A 27,524-nucleotide genomic window follows, 5' to 3' on the forward strand; every position below is an offset into this window, starting at 1 on the left:
CGGCCGGCTGTGACAGGGCTTGGACTCAAACCCAGAATAGTGACACAGCTAGCACTGCGATGCAGTGTCTTAGACCACTGCACCACCATGTACTCCATACATTTCCCCTGACTCCCAAAAGTACTTGTTACATTTTGAATGCTTAGTAAGACAGGAAAATGGTCCAATTCACGGACTTATCAAGAGAACACGTGGTCATCCCTTCTGCCTCTGATCCGGCAGACTCCCTAAACACAAATGCATCTTTAGTAAATGATGTCTGAGTGTTGGACTGTGCCACTGGCTATCCATACATTTAAAAAACAAGAAAATGGCCGTCTGCTTTGCTTAATATAAGTACTTTTGATACTTAAGTATATTTAGAACCAAATAGTAGTACTTTATTGGGTGACTTCCACTTGAGTAACTTTCTATTAAGGTATGACAATTGTGTGTGTGTGTGTGTCTCTCTAACAGCTCTTATGAAGCTCGACTGGCAACTACATCTTGACTTGAGGATGATTAAAGAGCTCTGTTCAGGGAAGACTCCCTCAGAAGAATCCAGGAAGCTCTCCTTTGTATGACTACTGTATTGTGTATCAGTCTGGTCATCCCCCTGTCGTCTGATGCTGCGCTACAGTTACATCAGTCTCTGAAACTGTGTGCTTGTAACTAGAGATCTGACATTAGGCCCTAAACATTTACTTGTAATTATACCCAGTGGTCCTTACCAAAGCCCTATAGTAGGCCCTTTCCAGGTGGACAGAACATAACATTTATGAAGGACAGTGGGCACAGAAACATCTTTACAGTTGTGTAAATGTAGGATAAATGCTTTCGCATAGCCTATCGTCATCCCAACAGGCACACAAAGCATTCACGACTTTGCCATAAAACATTTTTGGGGTCATCTAGCAGAACCTCTTATCCAGAGTGGCAAGACTAACAGTATAACTGTTTTCAAATCTTGTCATATAGGTCTCGGCCAGAGTAAATCTCACCTAAGGATATTCAGTATCAACAACGATCTGCCTTGCTCTCCTTTCTCTGCTGCTGCTAGCTACATGAAACAACTTACTGCACCAAACCCCTGCAACCTGCCTCTCCTCACCTCCGCCTTGGACCAGAGCCCAGAGCTCAAAAGCAGCCTCAGCATCCTTGTCCGCTGCTCCAACCTCAGCATGAGTGCACACACACACACACACACACACACACACACACACACACACACACACACACACACACACACACACACACACACACTTTCATACAATAACACACAGCCAGCCTGCCACAGCTAACTGTCACAACCTTTGGGCCACCAACACTACAACATTATAAAAACAGTTTCTTTACATGTCTAGCTGGAGTTTGTTGCATAAAGACGACATTGTCTGCAACAGATGGGCACTGCAGCATTGACAGGAGCAGGTAAGGGTTCCAGCTCAAAACTCACCACAGACTGTGGTGTGTCTGTACCCTCATTGCAAAGCTATTTTAAGGTGGTTCTCTATAAATCTGACACCATGGCCAGTCCCTGGGATTAATTTAAGAGAACAGGACATGCATAAAACATGACAGACGCAGACAGAGAGACGGGGGAGACAGAGCTGAAATACACCCAGTGTAATATGGTATGCACAGACGCCACTCAGTGCAGCAAGAGCATCAAACCAGCGGAAGGACAGATATAGAAGAAAGCACAGAGATCGTGAGAGAGGTATAAACAAAGACAGAATATTGCAGCATTGTATGCCATCTGCGCTGTGCTACAAGCACACACATCTACACAGTCGTTCAGAGGAGAGGGAGGACAAGAGATAGAGGGAGAGATGGTGGAGAGTGGCGCCTCAGCCATGATGATCTAGTCTAGTCTAACACCCACCTCTGCTCAGTGCGCTGGCTGCTGCCGATTCCTGACGCAGCAATCTGAGCCTCCTGAAGCAGGGCTGGGATGGAGGTAGAGCAGAGCAGGGACGGAACAGCCAGCTTCCAAGAAGAAAAACACAGCGAGACGAGAGGAGTGAAGAGTGAGGAAGAATGAGAGGACTGGTGGATGCCTTCCCCTCTGGTATGTGTTCCTGTGTCAGTGGCTGTGTGTCTGAGCAACTGAAAGAATGGGCATGTCTGTCTGAGCATAGGACAGAAAGACTGAGACAAGGAGAGGGAGGGATAGAGAGAAAGACAGAGAGAGAGACAGAATGAATGTGTGTGTGTGTGATGAGTGAACCTAGAGAGTCAGTGTGAGTCAATGAGAACAGATGCATTAAAGGCACTCCCTCCCACACACACCTCCCTTTGCACTGTCAGCGCTAGAGTAAGCATGCGGAGGAACAGAGGGAGAGCGCGAGAGACAGACAGAAGGTGAGGAGAAGAGATGGAAGTGGGAAACAGCTTCCTCCAATATTAATTAAATGATGATTGGAGAGGAAGGAGACAATAGCAGCGTGTGCCTTTTCAGCCTGCTGATGGCAGGGAACCATTTTCTTAGACAGAAGGGCAAGGCTGTGTAGCTTATCACTGAAACAAACAAAAGCCATGGATTGGGTTTAAAGACTGGCAAATTTAATCAAGCGTATGTGTGCTTGGGAGATTTAGCTGTTTACAAACGTTATCTGGACCATAGGAAAGCATTGGCCAATGAAGCTCAATAGCAGTCCAAGTTCCAATTCTAGCAAAACAAGCCATTCAAAATTAATAAGAGCAGGTCAATAAGCCTACATTTGGAACTTGGCAAAATATCTAATTCATTGCTTTACTCTTCCTCTTTTTGTTTATTTTCTCTACGTACGTTTGTGGGGCTATGGTTTTCAGCTCAGTTTCCCTGATTGTGTTAGTGTGCCTCAGTGTGTGTGAAGCCCAGAACCCCGGGGGACTAATGTGGCTCTACTTTTGCGCACTACTGTCCTTGGCCTCTCTCTCCAAGCTAAAGCCCGGTCACGACATCACCAGCTTCTGTTCCAGCAGCTCCACCTCGACTCCACCCTTTTCACATGTCCCAGCAGTGAAGGGTGTCACTCAGACAGCTATGCATCCAGAGGAACTGTGCCATGCTGAATCCAGAACAGATCCATGCATTTTCATTGAGTAGTTCGAGGAACCCTAGATATGTCAAGGAGAACGCTACTTGGGCTTCTTCTACAATCACTTTTCCTTCATAATGACTCAGGAAGGAAATGGTATCTGCCAAGTTGCATATTACACATTGATAAATGTGTAATAGATCTAGCTTGATTCAGTGACGCGATTTAGAAATGGTCTAAACTGACCTATATTCCTGCTGCTCTTACATAACCCCCATCTCCACCGCCATTGCCCCCAGGTGCTGGTGTTCTGTATGCTGCTCTGTAACCAGAGTGAGTATCTGAAGTGTATTAGGATGCTCCACTCTGAATCGGAGCCAGACAGCGCCATGAGGGAGGGCTGGGCGCGGCTCCTGTTCCTGCCAGGTGCTTAAGTGTTTGCCCTCCTCACTAGCAACTGGGTACTTCAGAACAGCCCAACCAATTACACTAACCCCTCACTCACTACCCAGGGAGAGCACAGAAATGCAAGGCGCATAACTGAGACCAAAATGCTCTCGTATTAGTTTATCTGGATTCACATATAGCCCTAGGGCCTAATGGTGGTACATATAATAATAGCCTATACATCAGTACAATGGGATTCATCTCAGCATGGCCTACTCAGTAGAAATAGGTTCATTAGTATGGCCTGCTGTGTTCTATTATATTAGAACAGATTGGCTAATTAGAATGGTCAGATTAATTTACATTAGGCTACCATTGAACAGCTAGATTCATTTACTCATTATTACATGGTAAGGCCACAGGAAACCAAAAACAAAAGGAGCGGTCAAACTCTAGCTATGTACAGTAGATGAGGATATTTAGATTGCATCTTTGCAAATCAATGAAAACAGGTTGAGTTGTTCATCAGTGCCTCTGACTGATGCATCATGGCGAGTGAGTGAGCCTGCTGTCCTAAAAGGATTGCTCCTGAGTTGGCTTGGGCGGTATGCAGATTTTTTTTACCTCCATACCAACCTTGTGCAATACTGGGATATTCAGTAATACTGGCACTGGACACAAGGGGTGCTATTGTGAAACCCACTGGGACTCTGTAATCTGAAGGTTAGCAATGCTAACAAGTACATGCAAAACCCCATAGAGAATGCTAACTAAATGCTTACAAGCGCATTGCGAACATTTTATAGTCTCTGACCTAAACTATACGCAGGACAGACATCCCAGATCATAAAGTTATACATGTAAATCCAAAATGCTACTCAACAGTTTGATCCACGCACAAAACAAATAGACAGCATGGCTCTTGATCAGGAGGGGATTCTCTGCTGTTATCATACGTAGCTTGATTGTTTTTTCAAGAAGCTAACCATTTAGCTATATAGCTAACTAGTTACTAAATTAGCAAACCAAATGCACAACTTTAGAGGATTTAGCTAATTTTAGACAGTTAACTTGTAACTATTTAGTTATTTAGCTTGCAAACAATTAGTTGTGAATTCCATACTGTAACTAGATTGCCTGGCGCGTGACTCACAAAGCTTCGGTCTCTTGTCATTGTGTGCTTGTAACCAAACACCACAAATCGGGACTACCGGTAAGCTTCATAATGAAAAATTATGTGACAGGTGAAATGAAAAACGCAATATTCTTTATATCCAAATGTATTGCACATGTTGACTGCAGATATTTACTTAAAAATATTCAAATTTATTTTAAAATTATAAGTTTAAATCAGTATTGAAAAACTATCCCGTGGCTATTTCCAAATAACCTGGTGTATGGTATACACAGTGCCTTCAGAAGTATTTACGCTCCTTGAAGTATTCCACATTTTTTGGCGTTACAGCCTGAATTCAAAATTGTTTAAATATTAGTTTCTCACCCATTGACACACAATACCTCATAATGTAAAAAAAATAATGGCAAAGTGTAAACATGTTTTGATTTTTTTTTCTTCAAATTTATTGAAAATGAAATACAGAAATGTAATTTACATAAGTACTCTCAGCCCTGAGCCAATACACGTTAAACTCACCTTTGGCAGCAATTACAGCTGTGAGTCTTACTGGGTAAGTCTCTAAGAGCTTTACACACCTGGATTGTACAAGCTCTCAAGTTGGTTGTTGATCATTTCTAAACTGCCTTTTTCAAGTCTAGCCATAGATGTTGAAGCAAATTTAAGTCAAATCTGTAACTAGGCCACTCAGAAATATTCTATGTCATCTTGGTAAGCAACTCCAGTGTATATTTGGCCTTGTGTTTTAGGTTATTGTCCTGTTGAAAGGTGAATTTGTCTCCTAGTATCTGTTGGAAATCAGACAACTAGGTTTTCCTCTAGGATTGTGCCTGTGCTTAGCTCTATTCCATTTATTTTAATCATAAAAAACTCCATAGTCCTTGCCGATGACAGGCATACACATAACCAACGTTCCCACTCATTTTTCACCCCGCTCCTCCGCTCTCTCCACTGGCTTCCAGTTGAAGCTCGCATCCGCTACAAGACCATGGTGCTTGCCTACGGAGCTGTGAGGGGAACGGCACCTCAGTACCTCCAGGCTCTGATCAGGCCCTACACCCAAACAAGGGCACTGCGTTCATCCACCTCTGGCCTGCTCGCCTCCCTACCACTGAGGAAGTACAGTTCCCGCTCAGCCCAGTCAAAACTGTTCGCTGCTCTGGCTCCCCAATGGTGGAACACACTCCCTCACGACGCCAGGACAGCGGAGTCAATCACCACCTTCCGGAGACACCTGAAACCCCACCTCTTTAAGGAATACCTAGGATAGGATAAAGTAATCCTTCTCACCCCCCTTAAAAGATTTAGATGCACTATTGTAAAGTGGCTGTTCCACTGGATGTCATAAGGTGAATGCACCAATTTGTAAGTCGCTCTGGATAAGAGCGTCTGCTAAATGACTTAAATGTAAATGTATAACCAACGTTCCCACTCATTTTTCGATGCACTGAGGTAATTTCAGGTCTGCTGAGCACAAACTTGAAAGTTGTGAAAATGTTGTGCAACTTCCAGAGAGAGTTTACTGTGAACACTGAGGCTGTACCCACTTTAAGTTACAGTTTTAACAGTGGCCAAGTAGGCTACTGTGGTTATTTGATCAAAATGTAGGCCTACCAGAGTGACCTACCATTAAAACAATGGAGAAAATGCAACCCATAACATTTTAACAGAGAAGTAGCTGTTTTATCATTCAGCCTACATTAGCAGCCAATATGTGGTGTTGAATGTAGGCCTGCCTACATTTCATGAGACTTTTGAGAAAAACATGCAGGGCTTCACATTAACCCTTTTACCTACTTGTCCTTCAAACAAGGAGGTGACTGAAAATGCAAGAAACTACTTTAGAAAATAAAATAAATAATTATTCCAGAGAATCAGACAAATTATGCTACCGTCTGCCTATGGCTACTTAGCTTATTCAATCCCAAAATACAACACTGCCCTTTAAGAAAGAAAAAAAAATTGATTTCAAAGATGGACAGAAATGTACACGTTTTGTGCTCTTGTAGGAAGCAATCACTCCCCTATTGCTGACTACAAATGATCTATAACTGGGATAATAACTCACTAACTAGCAAAGGATATTAGAGCGTTGGGCCAGTAACCGAAAGGTTTCTGGATCGAATCCCCGAGCTGACAAGATACAAATATGTCATTCTGCCCCTGAGCAAGGCAGTTAACACACTGTTCCCGGGCACCGAATACATGGATATTGATTAAGGCAGCCCCTCGCACCTCTCTGATTCAGAGGGGTTGGATTAAATGCAGGAAGACACATTTCAGTTGAAGGTATTCAGTTGTACAACTGACTAGGTATCCCGCTTTCCCTTTTTAATTAACAAAACATAGCTACATGCAGCTCTCGCTTTGATCTCCAAACAAGCGCATCTACTCACGACCAACCGTGCTGTAAACAGTCCAGTTCAAAGTAAACGCACAGATCAACGGCAATGGTATATTTGCATATAGGCCTACGGCAGCTCTGATTTGTTATGCCGCACCGGTCAATGTAGAGTACAGTGTCAATGCAATAGAATCCTACTCCGATGCATTTTGCCTACAACAAAATCTCTTGCATAGTTGGTTTTGTTTCGGTATGTTGCATTGAAAGTGGCTAACATTGCGTTGATTCGATCACAATTGCCGCAGTAAAGGGAAATGTTGATAGTGTTAACTAACAGGGGAAACTGAAGTTCAATCTTGTGCTTCTCTCCATGTGATTTTTATTCTGCACTGCAGGCCCAGGGAGCTGCATGGCTGTCTTGGGGCTACAGCATGCCTGCGTGCAGTTTAGAGGGAACCTATGTCCATAACATGATGCAGCCACCACCATGCTTGAAAATATGAAGAGTGGGACTTAGTGATGTGTTGTGTTGGATTTGCCCCAAACATAAGGACATGCAGTAAATGTCATTTCTTTGAGACATTTTTAGCAGTTTTACTTTAGTGCCCAAACAGGGTGCATGTTTTGGAATATTTTTGTTTTGTACAAGCTTCCTTCCTTTCACGCTGTCATTTAGGTTACTATTGTGGAGAAACTACAATGATGTTGATCCATCCTCAGTTCTCCTATTACAGCCATTAAACTCTGTAACTGTTTTAAAGTCCCCACTGAAATCCCTGAGCGGTTTCCTTCCTCTCCATCCACTGAGTTAGGAAGGACAACTGTATCTTTGTAGTGACTGGGTTTATTGATAAACCATCCAAAGTGTAATTAATAACTTCAATATGCTTAACCTGTTACTCCTACCCCCTACTTTTTCGAACATTCTGTTAAAAATCGCGCAACATTTCAGCGCCCTGCTGCTCATGCCAGGAATATAGTATATGCATATGATTAGTATGTGTGGATAGAAAACACTCAGACGTTTATAAAACTGGTTAAATCACGACTGTGACTATAACAGAACGTGCGTTTCATCGAAAAGTGCAGGAAAATCTGATCACTGAAAATGGAAAAATATATCCATGCGCGACTTGAACCCATTGATAAAGGTGAACCACATTTAATGGGGCTGAGGTTGCAATACCTACAGCTTCCACACGATGTCTAGAGTCTTGTCATTTGCCTACTATTTGTTTCTTGGTCAAACAGACGCAAGGCAGCGCAGTTCTTCCGGTCTCCGACTGGATAATTTGGTTGAGATTTACCCGGACATTATTTCCAGACGGACAGCTAAAGAATATACATCGCCTCGTGATCAATTTGGTCGCTTATTAACGTGTACTAATACCTAAAGTTGCATTACAAAAGTATTTCAAAGTGTTTTGTGAAAGTTTATCGTCAACTTTTTTAATTTAAAAAAATGACGTTACGTTATAAGACGCTATTTTTTTCTGTTTATCACACAGTCTTCATAGATCGATATCTAGGCTATATATGGACCGATTTAATCGAAGAAAATACCCAATAGTGATTATGGGACATCTAGGAGTGCCAACAAAGAAGATGGTCAAAGGTAATGAATGTTTTATATTTTATTTGTGCGGATTGTGTAGCGACGACTATGCTAATTATGTTGTTTACGTCCCCTGCGGGTCTTTTGGGGTGTTACATGCTATCAGATAATAGCTTCTCATGCTTTCGCCGAAAAGCATTTTAAAAATCTGACTTGTTGCCTGGATTCACAACGAGTGTAGCTTTAATTCAATACCCTGCATGTGTATTTTAATGAACGTTTGAGTTTTAACTAGTACTATTAGCATTTAGCGTAGCGCATTTGCATTTCCAGATGTCTAGATGGGACGCCTGCATGTCAGGGTCAGGAGCAAGAGGTTAAAGGGATATTCAATGTCTGTTATTAAAAATTAATAATAAAAAAATCTACCAATAGGTGAACTTCTTTGTGAGGCATTGGAAAATCTCCCTGGTCTTTCTGGTTGAATCTGTTTTTGAACTTCACTGGACGACTGAGGGTCCTTATAGATAAAAGTTATTCAAATATCACGTTAAACACTATTATTGCACACAGAGTGAGTCCTTGCCACTTATGTGACTTGTTAAGCAAATGTTTACTCCTGAACTTATTTAGGCTTGCCATAACAATGGGTTGAATACTTATTGACTCAAGACATTACAGCTTTTCACTTATAATTCATTTGTCAAACAATTCTAAAAACATAATTCCACTTTAACATTATGGTCTATTGTGTGTAGGCCAGTGACACAAAATCTCAATTTAATACATTTTAAATTCAGTCTGTAACAAAAAACGTGGAAAAAGTCAAGGGGTATAGATACTTTCTGAAGACATTGTACGATATACGGCCCAAGCCTACTCGTGAGACAGCCACAGAAACCAGTAAGTCTTCGCCAACTCTCATTGGGGATTACTACACACTGTACAAGCAACAGATATTAAGCAAACAAATAACAGGCGGAGGCATTAGTCTATAACTTCTTGGATTATACAGAGCATTTCATGCCACACTAAGCCCATAAAATAGTATGGAATGCAATGATTCAGTCCTCACTGGACTGAAGTGACCGGTCTCTAATGACATACATAAGAAAGAGGTGACTGTGCAACTAGCTAGGCCTACAACTCCAATACTTTGTTGGTGTAGAGGGGTAGCGTGAAGTGAACATTTTGAATGCTGAGAAATACTGATTGGGGAGGACACATTTTAGTGCTGAGCGATTAGTGCTTTATGAGGTTGGGTCAGTTTTATTATTAAAAAATAATTCACGTGAAAGATTAGTGGAATCTGTGTGGGTAGCTGGACAGGTAGGATGACTGACAGTGAAGGTGAACAGGTGGTCATGTGTCAGGTGACAGAGGAATGGATGAGACTGAGGCAGGAATTCCTTTAACCATAAAGTGGTATATTTACTGAGTAGTGTGGATTCATGGACGCACAGAACTTCTGGATCAGATGGAGTTAAGGAAGAGAAAGCAGCGAGATCAGGCGATGGCAATTTCCTCCTTTTATGGAGTTGAGATCTCTCGGACATTTCCACCTGACCTAATGAAAGCGCCCCTGGCCCAGCTGAGTAAATGGCAATGAATTTTATAAAGGATTATTCCACCAACTCCATGGGCCTTTTCTACACACGGTTTTCGATTACAATGATTTTAAAGCGTTTTAATGGATATCCCAAAGCCAATAATATTGAAAATGTAATTGCCAAAACATTGAAAATATTCCATTGTCTCCGCCAGGAGATGTTTGATGGGTAAACATCAAACAAGAAAATTACTATGAAATAATACAATATTAATTACTTTGTTTTTATTTGATTACTTTATTCGTTTTAATTCTTTAAAGTAATCTTCTCATCTCTGCTCAGGCAGTATCAGTCAGCAAGCCGCTGCAAGATTGAATCCACGAGCTGACAAGGTAAAAATTTGTTGTTCTGCCCCTGAGCAAGGCAGTTAACCCACTGTTCCTAGGCCGTCATTGAAAATAAGAATTTGTTCTTAACTGACTTGCCTAGTTAAATGAAGGTTAAATAAAAAAGTATGCTGCAGAGCTGTCTGATGAAATCACTTAACTAGTTCTTCAAAGAAGATAAGGTATACTTTCACAAGCTGTCTCTGGCCCCTCTTTATGTGTTGTGTACATTCCTTTCTCATGCGGTTTATGCGGTCTGTATGTATCTAACCTAACATGATCTGTATCTAATGACGTTCATGTCTATGCCCTAACAATGGGAGTCGTTGTCCAGAAGGCTGGAAGGCAAGCGACAAGCTTAGGTCCAAAATAAGCCCATTGAATCGCATTATGCTTATTTTGGACAGATTTTGGCGAGAGTGAAACCTCTCGCATCGCCTCTTCCTCTCTGATCAGTCTATTGACACTGAAAAAAGCTGGGGCAATGGCTTATGGTCATTGCAGTTAATTACCACGTTCCTGCACCAAACCAGGTAGAATATTTTCTTAATGCAAACAACAACTCCCTTCAGCCTAGCGTCCCACATAGTTCTAAACGTGATTTCTCAGGTTTCTCTTGTGAATGACTTGATTTCACTCTTGAGATAACACGCATTGGGCACACACAAAAATGTTATAAAATGGAATTCAAATAATTGAAACCGATGTCATTCCATTAGTTGTTTAATACCCCCCCCAAAAAAAAAAAAAAAAAATTGGTTAATCGTTCAGCACTATCACATTTATAGCCTCATACATATTAGCCTGCTTACAGTTGGCTGCCCTTGAGTATTTGAGCTGTAACGGATGTTTGCCGCCATTTTACAATTCATTAGAAATCCAGCTATAAATGTCTGGCTTGGTATATTTTGCTTATGCAAATCCTAATTACATTATCACAGGCGCACAGCAGACGGCCTAATAATTGATATAGTGATGAGTAACATACCCACTAGAGTTCAGCCATTCTCATTAACCCCTGCAATTGGAAATGTTCTAGATCGAAATCTAATGAATCGCTTCAATTACCTTGTCATAACATCTCCAGAAATAAGTACTTGATCATCCTGCTCTGGAGACGCCACAACTCAAAGAGCTCTCCAAACAATGTTCCCAACAATGTTCCTTCCCAATCAAGGGCTTCAATCTATGCTAATTAGCCTATCGGGGATAACTTTGTGTCAAATATTGTACACAACAAAAACAAAGCCTGAGTGTCATACTGTGCAGTCGTGAAGTGGTAGGCCAATGTCAACTCAACTGGTGCTCTGCTTTCTTCAATAACCCCATTTTCAATGGTATGCCAGGCAGTGAACTCTGATGTGCACCACAGTCAAAACTGTGTCAGTTTGTTTACTGATGTTAAGTGCCTACATGGAAGGTAAACAACATCTCAATGCTTCATGTCGCATTGAGATGTTGATCCTCTGTATGTGTCCATCTCTTGTGTAGCGTATCTGATGCAAATGGTTTGCCAATTGAGTTCACTAGGCCTACCTGAAAAAACAAGAATAACCTCTTGATTTCTTTAATTGCATCATTTAACCAATGAGTCAAAGTCAATTCACCCTGGCCCTCCCCCACCCAGTCCAGAAATAGGAAGGCATACAGGCCTCCAGCTCTCTACTGTACAGCTGCTCAAGCAGAATAATACATGCTACCATGCATGTCCAACAGGAAAAACATGTAACATGTCATAAATAAGCGATCCAACTGGAAGATGACAACATAGTGACATGAATAAGACTGTGCCAGAGGGTACCCTCTGATGATGTTTGAAGCCTTATCGTGGCATCAATTCAGATGTTAATGACGCTTGAGTTTCGCTGCTTTTGAATTTTAGCATAAGCTTGAATAACATATCATATACATATATGTACAGTGCATTCGGTGCATTCGGAAAGCATTCAGACCCCTTGACTTTTCCCACATCTTGTTACGTTACAGCCTTATTCTAGAATTAATTAAATGGTTTATTTTCCTCATCAATCTACACACAATACCCCATAATGACAAAGCAAAAACATGTTTTTAGAAATATCACATTTACATAAGTATTCAGCCCTTGGCTATGAGACTTGAAATTGTGCTCAGGTGCATCCTGTTTCCATTGATCATCCTTGAGACTGACAACTGTCCACCTGTGGTAAAATCAATTGATTGTACATGATTTGGAAAGGGACACATGTAACCTTTATTTAACTAGGCGAGTCAGTTAATAACACATTCTTATTTTCAATGACGGCCTAGGAACAGTGGGTTAACTGCCTTGTTCACGGGCAGAACGACAGATTTTTACATTGTCAGCTCGGGGATTCAATCTTGCAACCTTACTGTTAACGAGTCCAACGCTCTAACCACCTTGCACTCCACGAGGAGCCTGCCTGTTACGCGAATGCAGTAAGAAGCCAAGGTAAGTTGCTAGCTAGCATTAAACTTATCTTATAAAAAACAATCAATCAATCATAATCACTAATTAACTACACATGGTTGATGATATTACTAGTTTATCTAGCGTGTCCTGCGTTGCATATATTCAATGCATTGCGCATTCCCAAAAAAGGACTTACGTTGCTCCAACGTGTACCTAACCATAAACATCAATGCCTTTCTTAAAATCAATACACAAGTATATATTTTAAACCTGCATATTTTCCCGAATTATTATGACATAACATTGAAGGTTGTACAATGTAACAGCAATATTTAGACTTGCCACCTGTTAGATAAAATACGGAATGGTTCCGTATTTCACTGAAATAAGAAACGTTTTGTTTTCGAAATGATAGTTTCCGGATTCGACCATATTAATGACCAAAGGCTCGTATTTCTGTGTGTTATGTTATAATGAAGTCTATGATTTGATAGGTCAGTCTGACTGATCGATGGTAGGCAGCAGCAGGCTCGTAAGCATTCATTCATACAGCACTTTCGTGCGTTTTGCCAGCAGCTCTTCGCAATACTTCAAGCATTGAGCTGTTTATGACTTCAAGCCTATCAACTCCCGTGATTAGGCTGGTGTAACCGATGTGAAATGGCTAGCTAGTTAGCGGGATGCGCGCTAATAGCGTTTCAAACGCCACTCGCTCTGAGACTTGGAGTAGTTGTTCCCCTTGCTCTGCAAGGGCTGCGGATTTTGTGGAGCGATGGGTAACGATGCTTTGAGGGTGGCTGTTGTCAATGTGTTGCTGGTTTGAGCCCCGGTAGGGGCGAGGAGAGGGACGGAAGCTATACTGTTACACTAGCAATACTAAAGTGCCTGTAAGAACATCCAATAGTCAAAGGTATATGAAATACAAATGGTATAGAGAGAAATAGTCAATAAATATTATATTAACTACAGCCTAAAACCTCTTACCTTGGAATATTGAAGTCTAATGTTAAAAGGAACCACCAGCTTTCATATGTTCTCATGTTCTGAGCAAGGAACTTAAACGTTAGCTTTTTTTACATGGCACATATTGCACTTTTACTTTCTTCTCCAAACACTTTGTTTTTGCATTATTTAAACCAAATTGAACATGTTTCATTATTTATTTGAGGCTAAATGGATTTTTATTGAAGTATTATATTAAGTTAAAATAAGTGTTCATTCAGTATTGTTGTAATTGTCATTATTACAAATAAAATCGGCCGATTAATCGGTATCAGCTTTTTTTGGTCCTCCAATAATCGGTATCGGCGTTGAAAAATCATAATCGGTCAACCTCTAATCTAAAGACTCTCAGACCATGAGAAACACGATTCTCTGGTGTGATGAAACAAAGATTGAACTCTTTGGCCTAAATGCCAAGAGTCACATCTGGAGGAAACCTGGCCCTACGGTGAAGCATGGTGGTGGAAGCATCATGCTGTGGGGATGTTTTCAGCGGCAGGGACTGGGAGACTAGTCAGGATCGAGGGAACGACAGCAAAGTACAGGGAGATCTTTGATGAAAACTTGCTGCAGAGTGCTCAGACATCAGACTGGGGCAAAGGGTCACCTTCCAACACGACAACGACTTTCTTTAGGCCTATGTTAAGTATTGTATGAGGAAAATGCTTAAGCTCCCCTTTCATTTGGATGACTCCTGACTGCTCTGCTTATATTGTAGATGCTTATCTGACTGGAATCTATAGTGGTGTCCCATTGAATCAGTCTGTTGCAGAGGCTACCACAAAAGAGTGTAGATGCAAGTCAGCTAAAAACGATTTGCTGTTTGAGAACAATTAACACTTATTTTCAATCATGCCTTCTGTTTTCCTTTCAACTCTCAAAACAGGAACAAACATCACAAAGCATACTGTATCAAAGTTAACTTGAGTTAAAAATAGGAGTTCTATAATCATCACACATCTATGAGTGTTAAAAGAGCACAAAAGCAGAAGTGTAAAAAGTATTAAGGATCAACTTAATAGTAAGCAAATGGTGTGAATACAGTAGTTCAAAAGGGTCACCTATTACTATTATCTAGGTACAGTACAGCAATGCTCTGTCTCACACGACAACTTTGAAATTCCATACATTTTCCTTCAACCCTCCATCATACAATGTTAATGATATTGACGGTCAGTTAGTAGTGTTATTGACTGCTTATGACAACTGACATTACACTGTTATGACACAAACATGTATCAGCTATTATGTGTGAAGGTAGCAAACTGGCTTGGGTAAAAAATAATGGTAAAGCCGGTTGCCATAAGGTGGCATTGAAATTGGTTTGTGTGTCTACAATGAAGTTGAGATTCCACTTGTTAGGATGAACAGCTGCAGTCCATGAAGATAAGGCGTCTGATCAACCAGGTCTACACAAGAAATTGCATTTCTATGCATGGTAAATCCAATACAGGCTTCTCTGACTGAAGGAATGTTGTTTTCAACAAATAATTAGTAGCGACTGCTAGGACACTCCTTTCCCCAAGATGGGTGTTAATTAATAACCAAATATACAAATTACCTAAATTTAGGTTCAACCCACATAAGGCACCCTTTCCTTGGGCTACAGTTATTCTCGTGGCAGTCATATTGAATGACCTTATCCTCTGGGCACAAATAAAATGTGCAAGTTTAATCACAAGAAAAAAATAACTACAGAATGTGTGAATCTGCAGACCTCTAATTAGACATGTTTAGATTTAAGACAGAGACAATAATGGCATTCAAGGCTCTGGTTCATGAGCTGTCAAGAAGTTTACATTTGCTTTGAATAATCAATCACGAGTTTCCTACGATTACCGTATGCACACAAAACTTAGAAAGGCAGCGATGATGAACAACGTTTGTCAATGATGATGTATAGCGGTCTCTCCTTCACCGGTATTTTACTGTCGTGGTTATTATACTAGCTATGCACACTCAGTCAAATCACAAGTAACGAGCAATGAATGCACATTTACACATCGGTTAGGTAACTAATAATTGTCGGCTACTTGCTAGATAGTTTATTAATCACCATACACTGTGTGATAGCAAGCAAGCGCGCTAAACTGGCCGGCTAGCTAACCCACTCATTTGCTTGATATAACTTGAGGCTGTGTGAGTGAACAATAACTTGGAAGTACCAGACTACATTGCCACGCCATTCGCATTCATAGACAACATGATTTGGTACCGTATACAGTAGCTAGCTAGCACCTACCTGTTTCTCGTCAAGTCAACAATCCTCTGTTCTGGTTCTAAAACAGCCCCTTGTCTTTACCGCTTTGACATCTCCAACGCACGCTGCTTCAGATCCAAGCCCGTTTATTTGACGTTTTCACTGGCTATTTACGTGAAGACACAACCATGCAAAGATTTTCATTGGCCATAATCAATGTCAATCAACTGAACGGCTAGGTTTCCCGCGCCCACCAGTGATTTCGCAATCACTTTTACCATTCCTTAAAATCATATTTATTTGAAGCTCTCAAATCTGCTGTTTAGCCTACCTACCTACATACTGCTGTAGACTACGACTCGTAGACCTCAAACATCGAGACTACCAGTAGCAGCACTGTAACGTTACCAATTCAATTTTATATTTTTGTCGATTCAGTAAGATTATTAATCCATAACCTTTGTATTATTTTTCTCTGTGTGATGATGAAACACAAGTGTAATTTTTATTTCATGCTGTGGCTACATTCTAAACTACTAGTCTTCACTGGGCAACATATCCCAGTGAAGGAAAGAGAAGGAGACAATAATAAAATCCATGTTATTACTATTATCCTGTCATCCTGTTATTCTTTGTTCACAATGATTGGCCTGTGTATCATAATGAACAGTGCTGAGTAGGTGGGGTGAAGTTGATCATGCTGCTTGCAGTTCTTCAGCTTGTGACACTCAACACCACTCAGTCTTTCAGAACCAGGGGTGCTTTGACAGTAGCAGCAACCTCAGGCCCCATGAGCTCCTCTACAATGGCCAGGGCAAACTCAAAGCTGGTTCCTGGCCCACGGCTGGTGATCAGATGGCCATCCTTCTGGACCCGAGCCTCTGAGTACGTGTAGTGGCCTAGGGAGTGGAGAGGAACAGTGGTGAGTAGAGAGAGAGACACCATCGTTATCGGGGTGACAGGGTAGCCTAGTGGTTAGAGCATTGGACTAGTAAGGTACAAATCTGTCGTTCTGCCCCTGAACAGGCAGTTAACCCACTGTTCCTAGGCCGTCATTGAAAATAAGAATTTGTTCTTAACTGACTTGCCTAGTTAAATAAAGGTAAAATTATGCATAACAGTCTGCAAATGCAGATCATTTAGTACTGCTTCAAATCAGATGACACATTTTTGTTTTAATCCTTTCAAAAAATTCCTTCCCCCACCTTAACTTGCATTTGTGCAGTATATATATTTTTTAAGTATTTCTGTTACTGTGTTCACTGTTTGAGTCAGGTCAAATGCTGGTGCATTTGACCTGGGATCAACTAGATTCAGCTGCGTGCCAATATCATCTTGAGCGAATGGTCGGGGGGCTGGAACAAAATTACACACCATTTGTAAACTGCAAATCGACCGCAAGAAGTCCAAACAGATATCATATTTAACTAAATATAATAATTTCAAACCTGGCTTACATTTGTATACAATCACATATCTATTATGTGTGGAAATACTTTGGAACAGATTTCCAAAATGAAATTAAAATAAAATTACTTGAAGCTGATTTGCTGGTGTTTTTACAGTCTTTTATGTCTAACCATTTCATTTGGGGGGGCAAATAAAATCAACCATGGGCTGCCAGTTGAGGAACCCTGGCCTAGGATCTGGTTTACGAGACTGCATAAAGACCTTGTATTAATGATTACCATAAAGTATGGAAATCATTTATACCACCCTCTGCTGGAAACAAAAGACCACACACAGGCTTATGTCATTGTTCAGTAGTACTGATCATTTGGATTTGCTCATTGTACTGCAAGAATATGCTGCATTTCCTGTCACACTGAGCCTGCTGAGCTATCATACAGATATATTTCCTACCTGTGGATGTATTTGGTGCGTAACAACCCGCAAACAAACAACAAAACCACAGTGGCTGTGTTAGCCTGTGAACAAGCTATGTACAGTAGCAGAGATTCATCAGCCTGAACCTTAGTTAGCCCTGTGGTAGCCAGGCTGTTTTACTTTACCTCCAGTCATCATCTTGTCCTTCGCACCAGGGTGGGTGGTGACCGTACTGCCGTAGGCAATACCATGTGCCAGCAGCGCCGTGGGACCTGAGGTGAGTAGGGGACAGGAGTTAGACCAACACTGTTCTCTCTGTAGTCAAAATGTTGAAAACCGACATGGACATTGAACAACAAAGGTCTCAAATGATTTATTCACAAAAACCCAGAGAAGTCTATCTATACATCTTAATTTCACATGCAGATTGACACACCTTTTTGTTTTCCTTTGAGGTGACATCACCACTAAAAGACACTCATTAGTAGAACCATAAACTCGGATCTAAAACTAACCACATATGGTTTCAATTTACCACTGCATGCCATATTTAGAGGAAGGAAAAACCAGAGTCAATAAATAATGGACTTTATGTCTGCTGCATTAGCATCGGCAACGTCCTAGCACTGCAGTGATCTCATCCTCAGACTGTTAATAAATAGAAAGGGAAAACTACCATCTCCAAGAACAGGCCAGGGCTGAGAAAGAGGGAGATAGTGCACCCCTCTCTCTGACGACTCCTGGCTTATAATAACAATAATGCATAAATGGATGGTCTTGGACAAACCAGTGATATGTTTCAGAAGGGAGTATGAAATGGGAGACAGGAGGGGCTATGGCATTTATATACCTGCTATATATGGAGGAATTGAGTCAAGCACTTTTCATACCTCTGTTCACATTAGAAATAGAAAGCATTATTTTCAGATTAGCAGAGCACAGCGTGACACTACTGCTGATTCTCTGTTTGGCAGGTTCAGTATATATTCCTGTGGGGACATCAGCCCTTTTCTAGGACGCCCTTCACTCCACTTTGCCAAATGGGTCCCATGTCCTCATTCACAACGTCCTTCCAGTGCCCTTCATCAGCACAGGCGGGCAGACGGGTAGAAAGTCTCAGGGGTAGTGGGCTTTGTCAATGGCAATTATATGTGGATGTTAACCTAAGCTGCAATGGTCAATGTGTGTAAAAGTATAATACATTAGTTCATCATAGAAAAATCTTATTCTGTATTGGTTTCCTGCTCAGTAATAACGGAAAGGAAAGGCAATGTGACAGCCCCAAGTCCCAATCTTATACTACATTCACTGGTTGACAGAAATTGCCGGTTGCCGATTTAACTCGAGATTATGATCTAAGCAATCTTGCCCCCGCAGACGTCATTGACACAGATGCATTCTGGAGTGTGTTAGCTGCAATGTACTAGAGATGGATGTGTGTGTTCGCACAGAAGGTACAGTACCTGCACAGACAGCAGCAATCAGCCCTTTCCTGCCCTCCTGGTCCTTCAACACCTCTTTTACAGCAGGGGACTACAAGAGAAGCAACATGGGGGCCACATACTGAGAGATGAGGCTCTCTACTTTATCATGTAGAATGTGTGTTATAACACTGCAGTAAATGCTCCTCTGCTAGATGGAATATGAATTCCCATGAAATGGCAGTGGACATTTTAAAAATGTCATCGATGAGTCTATGTTTTCAGCATGACAAAAAAAAAAACAGAATTGAAATTAATTGTGGGACAATGCCACAGAACTTGTAGTTATAAGGGCTAAAGCCATAATAAAATGTGGATTAGTATCATGGTGTCATACTGCATAAATGTATATGTGCTTGTTTTTAATAAACAATAATCATCATAAGATCATAAAAAGTTCATATTTTAAATGAAAGAAAATTGTGACTTATATTTATATCGTAAATTGTCCCCGAAGACAACTAAAACAATTCAAGGGACAAATGTTACAGTATGCACCTGCAATGTTATATTGGCAATGCCAGGGACACACAGGAGAGATAAGACAACTAAAAGTTCTGGCAATGAATGCTTAACATTAAGTGTGCATTCCTACCTCTGACAAGTTCTGGGCACCGAGAGCCCCCCCTGGTAGAAGAACCACATCATACGGACCCTGCAACCCAAAACATCAAAAGATACAAGGTCACAGATAACAAATTCTTATTACCAATTTAAGATGCATCAATCTTGAACATGAATGGATGAAGAATGTTTTAAAGTGCATTATAAACTCTATGAAGTCATAGATCAGCCTGCTCTGTGGACTAATGTGATTGAAGGGTATGGAGGCAGGAGGGCAGAGAGGGCTCTGACCTGCTTGCGGGCATCCTCCAGGCTGGAATCAGGAACAAGGTAGATGTCTCTGCTGCACTGCACGGGGTCTTTGCCAGTCAACCCTGCCAACGTCACAGCAATCTGCAGGATATGGACACAAATAAAAGCACAACTTACTTCAATAGACTGTCATTAGTCATTGCCTCTTAAACTAATCATAAAATCCCACTACTCAAATATGAGTATGGGACTTTTAATTAGAAAAATATAACCTGCTTCCTATTCTGCACCAGTCACCTTTGACATTTGCAGTGGCCTTATACTCACATAATTATGCCAACACACGAGCTAACAGCGTGACAACACATTAGCTAATTTATTAACCATAGATAAGGATTGCATACTGCAGAGTTGTTAATCATGTCTGTAAATAGGCTAGATTATAATAGCTAGCTAGCCAGACAATTATATCAACATCAAGCTAGCTAACCAGCTACCTACCTAGTTAGCCACAGTCAAGCTGCAGCCCAAGCTAGTTTGACACGTGCATGCAGATCTAGATCTGGGTTGCAGCTTGACTGTGGATAACTAGGTAAATAAAATAGCCGCTAGAATACTAACTACCTGTAATGTTCAGCTTTTGGCTAGTAGGCTAAATGGAGCCAGCTAGCCAATACTCTATTGAGATCTGTGTATGTTGCACCACCTAGCTAGCTAATCTAACATCCAATTTAGCTCGATAAATGTACAAACCCCAGCTCGACGCATGACGTCCACAGGTATAACTGTTTCCATCTCCTCTGCACCCTTAGAGAGGATTACTAATGCCTTTTTGCCTGCCATTATTGAGCGAGTGGGTGAGTGAGTGTCACAACAAGATAGCAAATATCTGTCAGAGGACTTTTATTTTGTCAGGAAGCAGAGCTCTCTGCAGGAACACACATGTCAACTCTACAGCTACGGGATCGTTGAGAGGACAAACACAACGCGTGCATGATTGAACTTATCAAATAATTTCACAAAAGTAATTTGATCAAATCAAACACACTATTGCATATATTCGATGATTCATTCTCATCTAAATATATGAACATCATTGACTTTTAAACGCAACATACTCTGCACTGGTAGGTTCAATTACATCCACCAGGGGGAGGCATTGACCCATACATTGTCAATAAAGCTATTGTAAATAGAGGTGTTTATAAAATAAGTCTTCACTTTTGAGCCTCTGTTTGCCTAAAATTTGTAAAAAAAATAATAATAATATTAATCTTACAAGTGCGATTGAGGTTTATACTATCCAATACATGATTCAAAACTTTAATGTTTATTATATAGTAATGAGGCGGCAGGTAGCCTAGTGGTTAGAGCGTTGGGCAGTAACCAAAAGGTTGCTAGATCAAATCTCCGAGCTGACAAGGTCTGTCGTTCTACCACTGAACAAGGCCCCCTTTTTTAAATTTTCGCCTAAATGACATATCCAAATTTAACTGCCTGAAGCTCATACCCTGAAGCAAGGATATGCATATTCTTGGTACCATTTGAAAGAAAACACTTTGAAGTTTGTAGAAATGTGAATTGAATGTAGGATAATATAACACAATAGATCTGGTAGAAGAAAATACAAAGAAAGAAACAACCAGGTTTTTTTCTACCACCATCTTTGAAATGCAGCAGAAAGGTCCCTGTTCCAGCCATCACTCTGGTTGTCCACAAGATGGCAGTAGTGTATGTGCAAAGTTTCAGACGGATAACTTGAAGTATGAGCGAGCTACATGACATTTAGTGGGAAGTCACCCAGGTACATTTGAGCAAATCGTGAAGCTTTCCAAGTATTAGTAGACATATTATAAGTTCAACATTAGCAAAACAACCAGTTTTCATATCTTCATAACTCTGAATATTCTTATAATTTTGGTCCAAAATGAAAAGGCATGCTGTCGTACAAGGTTAGTAGCTACATTTTACAACAGATACATGGTTTCTGGATACTCCCGTAAAGCCCAGCTCATTGGCTATCTAGCTACCTTTGTTTGACCCTGATTGGTGTCTTTGCTGCTGGTGATTCTCTGATCCACCTTTACGCAAAGGACACCATTCTGTATACCTCTGGGCCTTGTTTGGACACTGTGTTAACTAACCTCCAGACAAGCTTCAATGCCATACAACTCTCCTTCGGTGGCCTCCGACTGCTCTTAAAAACAAGTCAAACTAAATGCATGCTCTTCAACCGATCGCTGCCCACACCTGCCCGCCCTTCCAGCATCACTACTCTGGACGGTTCTGACTTAGAATATGTGGATCATTACAAATACCTAGCTGTCTGGTTAGACTATAAACTCTCCTTCCAGACTCACATTAAGCATCTAGAATCGGCTTCCTATTTCGCAAACAAAGCATCCTTCACTGATGCTGCCAAACATACCCTCGTAAAACAGACTTTCCTACCGATCCTTGACTTTGGCGATGTCATTTACAAAATAGCCTCCAACACACTACTCAGCAAATTGGATGCAGTCCATCACATTGCCATCCGTTTTGTCACCACAGCCCAATATACTACCCACCACTGCGACCTATATGCTCTTGTTGGCTAGCCCTCGCTTCATATTCGTCGCCAAACCTACTGACTACAGATCATCTATAAGTATTTTCTAGGTAAAGCCCCGCCTTATCTCAGCTCACTGGTCACCACAGCAGCACCCACCCGTAGCACGCGCTCCAGCAGGTATATTTCACTGGTCACCCCCAAAGCCTATTCCTCCTTTGGCCGCCTTTCCTTCCAGTACTCTGCTGCCAATGACTGGAACAAATTTCAAAAATCACTGAAGCTGGAGACTCATATCTCCTTCACTAACTTTAAGCATCAGCTGTCAGAGCAGCTCACTGTACATAGCCCATCCAACTACCTCATCCCCATATTGTTATTTATTTTTTGTTCCTTTGCACCCCAGTATCTCTACTTGCACATTCATCTTCTGCACATCTCACTCCATTGTTTAATTTCTCAATTGTTATTACTTCGCCACTACGATCTATTTATTGCCTTACCTCCCTAATCTTACCTCATTTGCACACACTGTATATAGACATTTTTCTATTGTGTTATTGACTCTATGTTTGTTTATACCATGTATAACTCTGTGTTGTTGTTTGTGTCGCACTGCTTTGCTTTATCTTGGCCAAATCGCAGTTGTAAATGAGAATTTGTTCTCAACTGGCCTACCAAAGAGGTTAAATAAAGGGGAAATAAAAAAAATTAAAATGGAGTTGTTCAAGTGATGGCCGCCTGCGTCATCGGCGTGCCATGAAGGCGTCGCTCTCTGACCAAATTTGGTGTCCTCTAGGATATATTACACCCCTACTGATATCGTGAAGTCTGGTTATGTTTTATGATCTCTGAGGAATATATACGAACGTGATTTGACTGGTTGAAACAACGTTTAGGGTTAGATTTTCACAGATTCCTTTCTTTACAAATTGAACGAGTGAAAATACAAAATCGATCGTGCATCCTATATGGACCTTTTTAGGATAAAAAAAATGATTTTATCTAACAAAACGACACTTCATGTTATCTCTGTGACCCTTTGGATGATAAATCAGAGCAAGATTTCAGAATGTAAGTACACATTACACCTTCAGAGCTGAATTTATCAAATCTATCGCAGTGAAAAAATAGTTTTGTTTTTAGGAGTTGTCTGTAACGGTGTTCTTCGTTTGTTGAAAGAGAGTCGGACCGAAATGCAGCGTGGTGGTTACTCATGTCTTTAATGAAGAGAATGACGATACAATAAATAACTATACAAATACAAAACAAAAAACGGAACGTGAAAACTAATTACAGCCTATCTGGTGAACACTACACAGAGACAGGAACAATCACCCACGAAATACAAAGTGAAACCCAGGCTACCTAAATACGGTTCCCAATCAGAGACAACGAGAATCACCTGACTCTGATTGAGAACCGCCTCAGGCAGCCAAGCCTATGCAACACACCCCTAACCAACCACAATCCCAATGCCTACAAAAACCCCAATACGACAATACAATAAACCCATGTCACACCCTGGCCTGAACAAATAATTAAAGAAAACACTAAATACTAAGACCAAGGCGTGACAGAACCCCCCCTAAGGTGCGGACTCCCGGACGCACCTCACAACCATAGGGAGGGTCCGGGTAGGCGTCTGTCCATGGTGGCGTTTCCGGCTCGGGACGTGGACCCCACTCCATTAATGTCATAGTTCCTCCCCTTCGCGTCCTGGGATAATCCCCCCTCGCCGCCGACCATGGCCTAATAGTCCTCACCCAGAACCCCACTGAACTGAGGGGCAGCTCGGGACTGAGGAGCAGCTCGGGACTGAGGAGCAGCTCGGGACTGAGGCAGCTCGGGACTGAGGGGAAGCTCGGGACTGAGAGAAAGCCCAGTACTGAGAGAAAGACCAGTACTGAGAGGAAGCCCAGTACTGAGAGGAAGCCCAGTACTGAGATGAAGCTCAGGCAGGTAGTAGGCTCCGGTAGATCCTGGCTGGCTGGCGGATATGGAAGATTCTGGTTGACTGGCAGATCTGGAAGAATCTGGTTGACTGGCAGATCTAGAAGATCATGGCTGACTGGCGGATCTAGCTGCTCTATGCAGACTGACAGCTCTGGATGCTCCATGCAGACTGGCAGCACCTTGCAGACTGGCAGCTCCTTGCAGACTGGCAGCTCCTTGCAGACTGGCAGCTCCTTGCAGACTGAAAGCTCTGGCTGCTCCATGCAGGCTGACAGCTCCTTGCAGACTGACAGCTCCTTGCAGACTGACAGCTCCTTGCAGACTGGCCGCTCTTTGCAGACTGACAGCTCTGGCTGCTTCATGCAGACTGACAGCTCTGACTGCTCCATGCAGGCTGGCAGCACCTTGCAGACTGGCAGCTCCTTGCAGACTGGCAGCTCTTTTCAGACTGACAGCTCTGGCTGCTTCATGCAGACTGACAGCTCTGGCTGCTTCATGCAGACTGACAGCTCTGGCTGCTTCATACAGACTGACAGCTCTGACTGCTCCATGCAGGCTGACAGCTCTGACTGCTCCATGCAGGCTGGCAGCTCTGACTGCGCTGAACAGACAGAAGACTCCGGTAGCGCAGGAGAGGAGAAAGGCTCCGACAGCGCTGGAGAGGCGGGAGACTCCGACAGCGCAGGAGAGGCGAGGCGCACTGTAGGCCTGATGCGTGGTGCTGGCACTGGTGGTACTGGGCTGAGGACACGCACAGGAAGCCTGGTGCGGGGAGCTGCTACCGGAGGGCTGGGGTGTGGAGGTGGTACTGGATAGACCGGACCGTGCAGGACGCACTGGAGCTCTTGAGCACCGAGCCTGCCCAACCTTACCAAGGTTGAATACTCTCGGTCGCCCTGCCAGTGCGGCGAGGTGGAATAGCCCGCACTGGGCTATGTAGGCGAACCGGAGACACCGAGCGCAAGGCTGGTGCCATGTAAGCCGGCCCAAGGCGACGCACTGGGGACCAGATGCGTAGAGCCGGCTTCATGGCATTTGGCTCGACGCTCAATCTAGCCCGGCCGATACGCGGAGCTGAAATATACCGCACTGGGCTATGCACCCGCACTGGGGACACCGTGCACACCACTGCATAACACGCCTGCCAGGTCTCTCTAGCCCCCCGGTAAGCACAGGGAGTTTGCGCAGGTCTCCTACCTGGCGTAGCCATACTCCCTGTAAGCCCCCCCCCAAGACATTTTTGGGGCTGATTCCCGGGCTTCCATCCACGTCGCCGTGCTGCCTCCTCATACCAGCGCCTCTCTGCTTTCGCCGCCTCTAGTTCCTCCTTGGGGCGGCGATATTCACCAGGCTGAGCCCAGGGTCCTTTTCCGTCCAGTTCTTCCTCCCATGTCCAATTCTCCAAGTGGTGCAGCCTCTCCCACTGCAGCTGCTTCTGTTGCCTCTCCTGTGGCTCCTGCCTGTTAACACGCTGCTCGGTCCGTGTGTGGTGGGTGATTCTGTAACGGCGTTCTTCGTCTGTTGAAAGAGAGTCGGACCGAAATGCAGCGTGGTGGTTACTCATGTCTTTAATGAAGAGAATGACGATACAATAAATAACTATACAAATACAAAACAACAAACGGAACGTGAAAACTAATTACAGCCTATCTGGTGAAACTACACAGAGACAGGAACAATCACCCACGAAATACACAGTGAAACCCAGGCTACCTAAATACGGTTCCCAATCAGAGACAACGAGAATCACCTGACTCTGATTGAGAACCGCCTCAGGCAGCCAAGCCTATGCAACACACCCCTAATCAACCACAATCCCAATGCCTACAAAAAACCCAATACGACAATACAATAAACCCATGTCACACCCTGGCCTGAACAAAAAATTAAAGAAAACACAAAATACTAAGACCAAGGCGTGACAATGTCCTCAAACAATAGCATGGCATTTTTTTTCCGCATTACTGGCTACTGTAAATTGGACAGTGCAGTTATATAAACAGGAATTTAAGCTTTCAGCCGATATAAGACACATATATGTACCGACATTTGTTGTTTCTCTAAAATCTACGATGGTGACACAAGGCGCTGCATGATTTACATCTGTCGCTTTGACAGGACGCACATCCATAAGAAGTGTTTAACCCATTGTTCCTAGGCCGTCATTGTAAACAATTATTTGTTCTTAACTGACTTGCCTAGTTAAACGAAGGTTACATTTTCTAAAAATGCAAAGATCTGAAAGAAAACTAGTTTTTAAAAAATCCCTGATGTTTCTGAAATGAGGGGTCAATAAGGCCATAAAGTTCTTGAAGATCTATCTGAGAACATCTGCCTTCTCCAGCAGAAGAAGTCATCTCTTAAGGCACCCCTGGGAATTATATTTCAGTGTAAATCCCAGACTTAATGTCTCGGGCATTAGTGTGCAGGCACCCTTCCCAGTTTAATCTGCCACTGTGCATTCTGCTGCAGAGATTCACTTTCATATTTGTGTAAGGAACAAGAGCCCAGTGAAACAGCAGATTAGACAAAGCTTTGGGCATGTTGGCGGCAGCTTGTTTGTTGCGTGCCTGTGAGCCAATCCAAAAGGCAGTGGTGATTACCTACATATGCAGCTGGGATCAAGTTAGCCAGACCCACAGTGGAATACAAGCTAATTTGCCTAAAACATTGATTTATTTATCCATTTAATTATTTATTTACAGAAAGAGTTCATAGTATGTTAGAGATCACACTAAGGACACGCCTGTTAGAGTGATTTGCAAACCAGGTAACCTGGTAAGAATGTTAAATCAAATGTTATTTGTCACATGTGCCAAATTAAATGCTTACTTGCAATCCCTTATCCAACAATTCAGTTTTAAGAAAATACAAAAAAAAGTATGAGATAAGAATAACAAATCATTAAAGAGCAGCAGT

At 42.2% G+C, this 27,524-nt stretch overlaps 4 protein-coding genes across 14 annotated transcripts in view; 2 read left to right on the forward strand and 2 right to left on the reverse strand.

Annotated features, from left to right (window-relative positions):
- LOC118400224 (voltage-gated potassium channel subunit beta-2-like) overlaps positions 1-16,135 on the reverse strand; it is a 141,546-nt gene extending 125,411 nt beyond the window's left edge. For 2 of the 5 annotated variants that reach the window (XM_052473427.1, XM_052473425.1), the window contains exon 1: positions 16,017-16,135. The gene's annotated coding sequence lies outside the window, so the exon portion shown is untranslated. Of the gene's footprint in view, positions 1-1,864; positions 2,205-16,016 lie in introns of those variants that run through there. The other 3 variants (XM_035796872.2, XM_052473426.1, XM_035796871.2) reach the window with 2 other exon arrangements.
- LOC118400227 (28S ribosomal protein S16, mitochondrial-like) overlaps positions 1-27,524 on the forward strand; it is a 217,156-nt gene that overhangs the window by 48,416 nt on the left and 141,216 nt on the right. The window lies entirely within an intron of this gene.
- LOC118400226 (28S ribosomal protein S16, mitochondrial-like) overlaps positions 1-27,524 on the forward strand; it is a 217,074-nt gene that overhangs the window by 48,334 nt on the left and 141,216 nt on the right. The gene's annotated exons all lie outside the window — the stretch shown is intronic.
- Positions 16,455-21,014, reverse strand: LOC118400225 (Parkinson disease protein 7 homolog). The gene is made up of 6 exons (XM_035796875.2): positions 20,852-21,014; positions 20,138-20,239; positions 19,878-19,937; positions 19,265-19,334; positions 17,987-18,073; positions 16,455-16,873 (listed from the first exon to the last, which is right to left on the reverse strand). Exons 1-6 carry the CDS (start codon positions 20,939-20,941, stop codon positions 16,713-16,715), a joined length of 570 nt encoding a protein of 189 aa, XP_035652768.1. The 5' UTR covers positions 20,942-21,014; the 3' UTR covers positions 16,455-16,712.

The sequence above is a fragment of the Oncorhynchus keta genome, chromosome 21, assembly GCF_023373465.1.
Source record: "Oncorhynchus keta strain PuntledgeMale-10-30-2019 chromosome 21, Oket_V2, whole genome shotgun sequence".
NCBI classification, from domain to species: domain Eukaryota; kingdom Metazoa; phylum Chordata; class Actinopteri; order Salmoniformes; family Salmonidae; genus Oncorhynchus; species Oncorhynchus keta.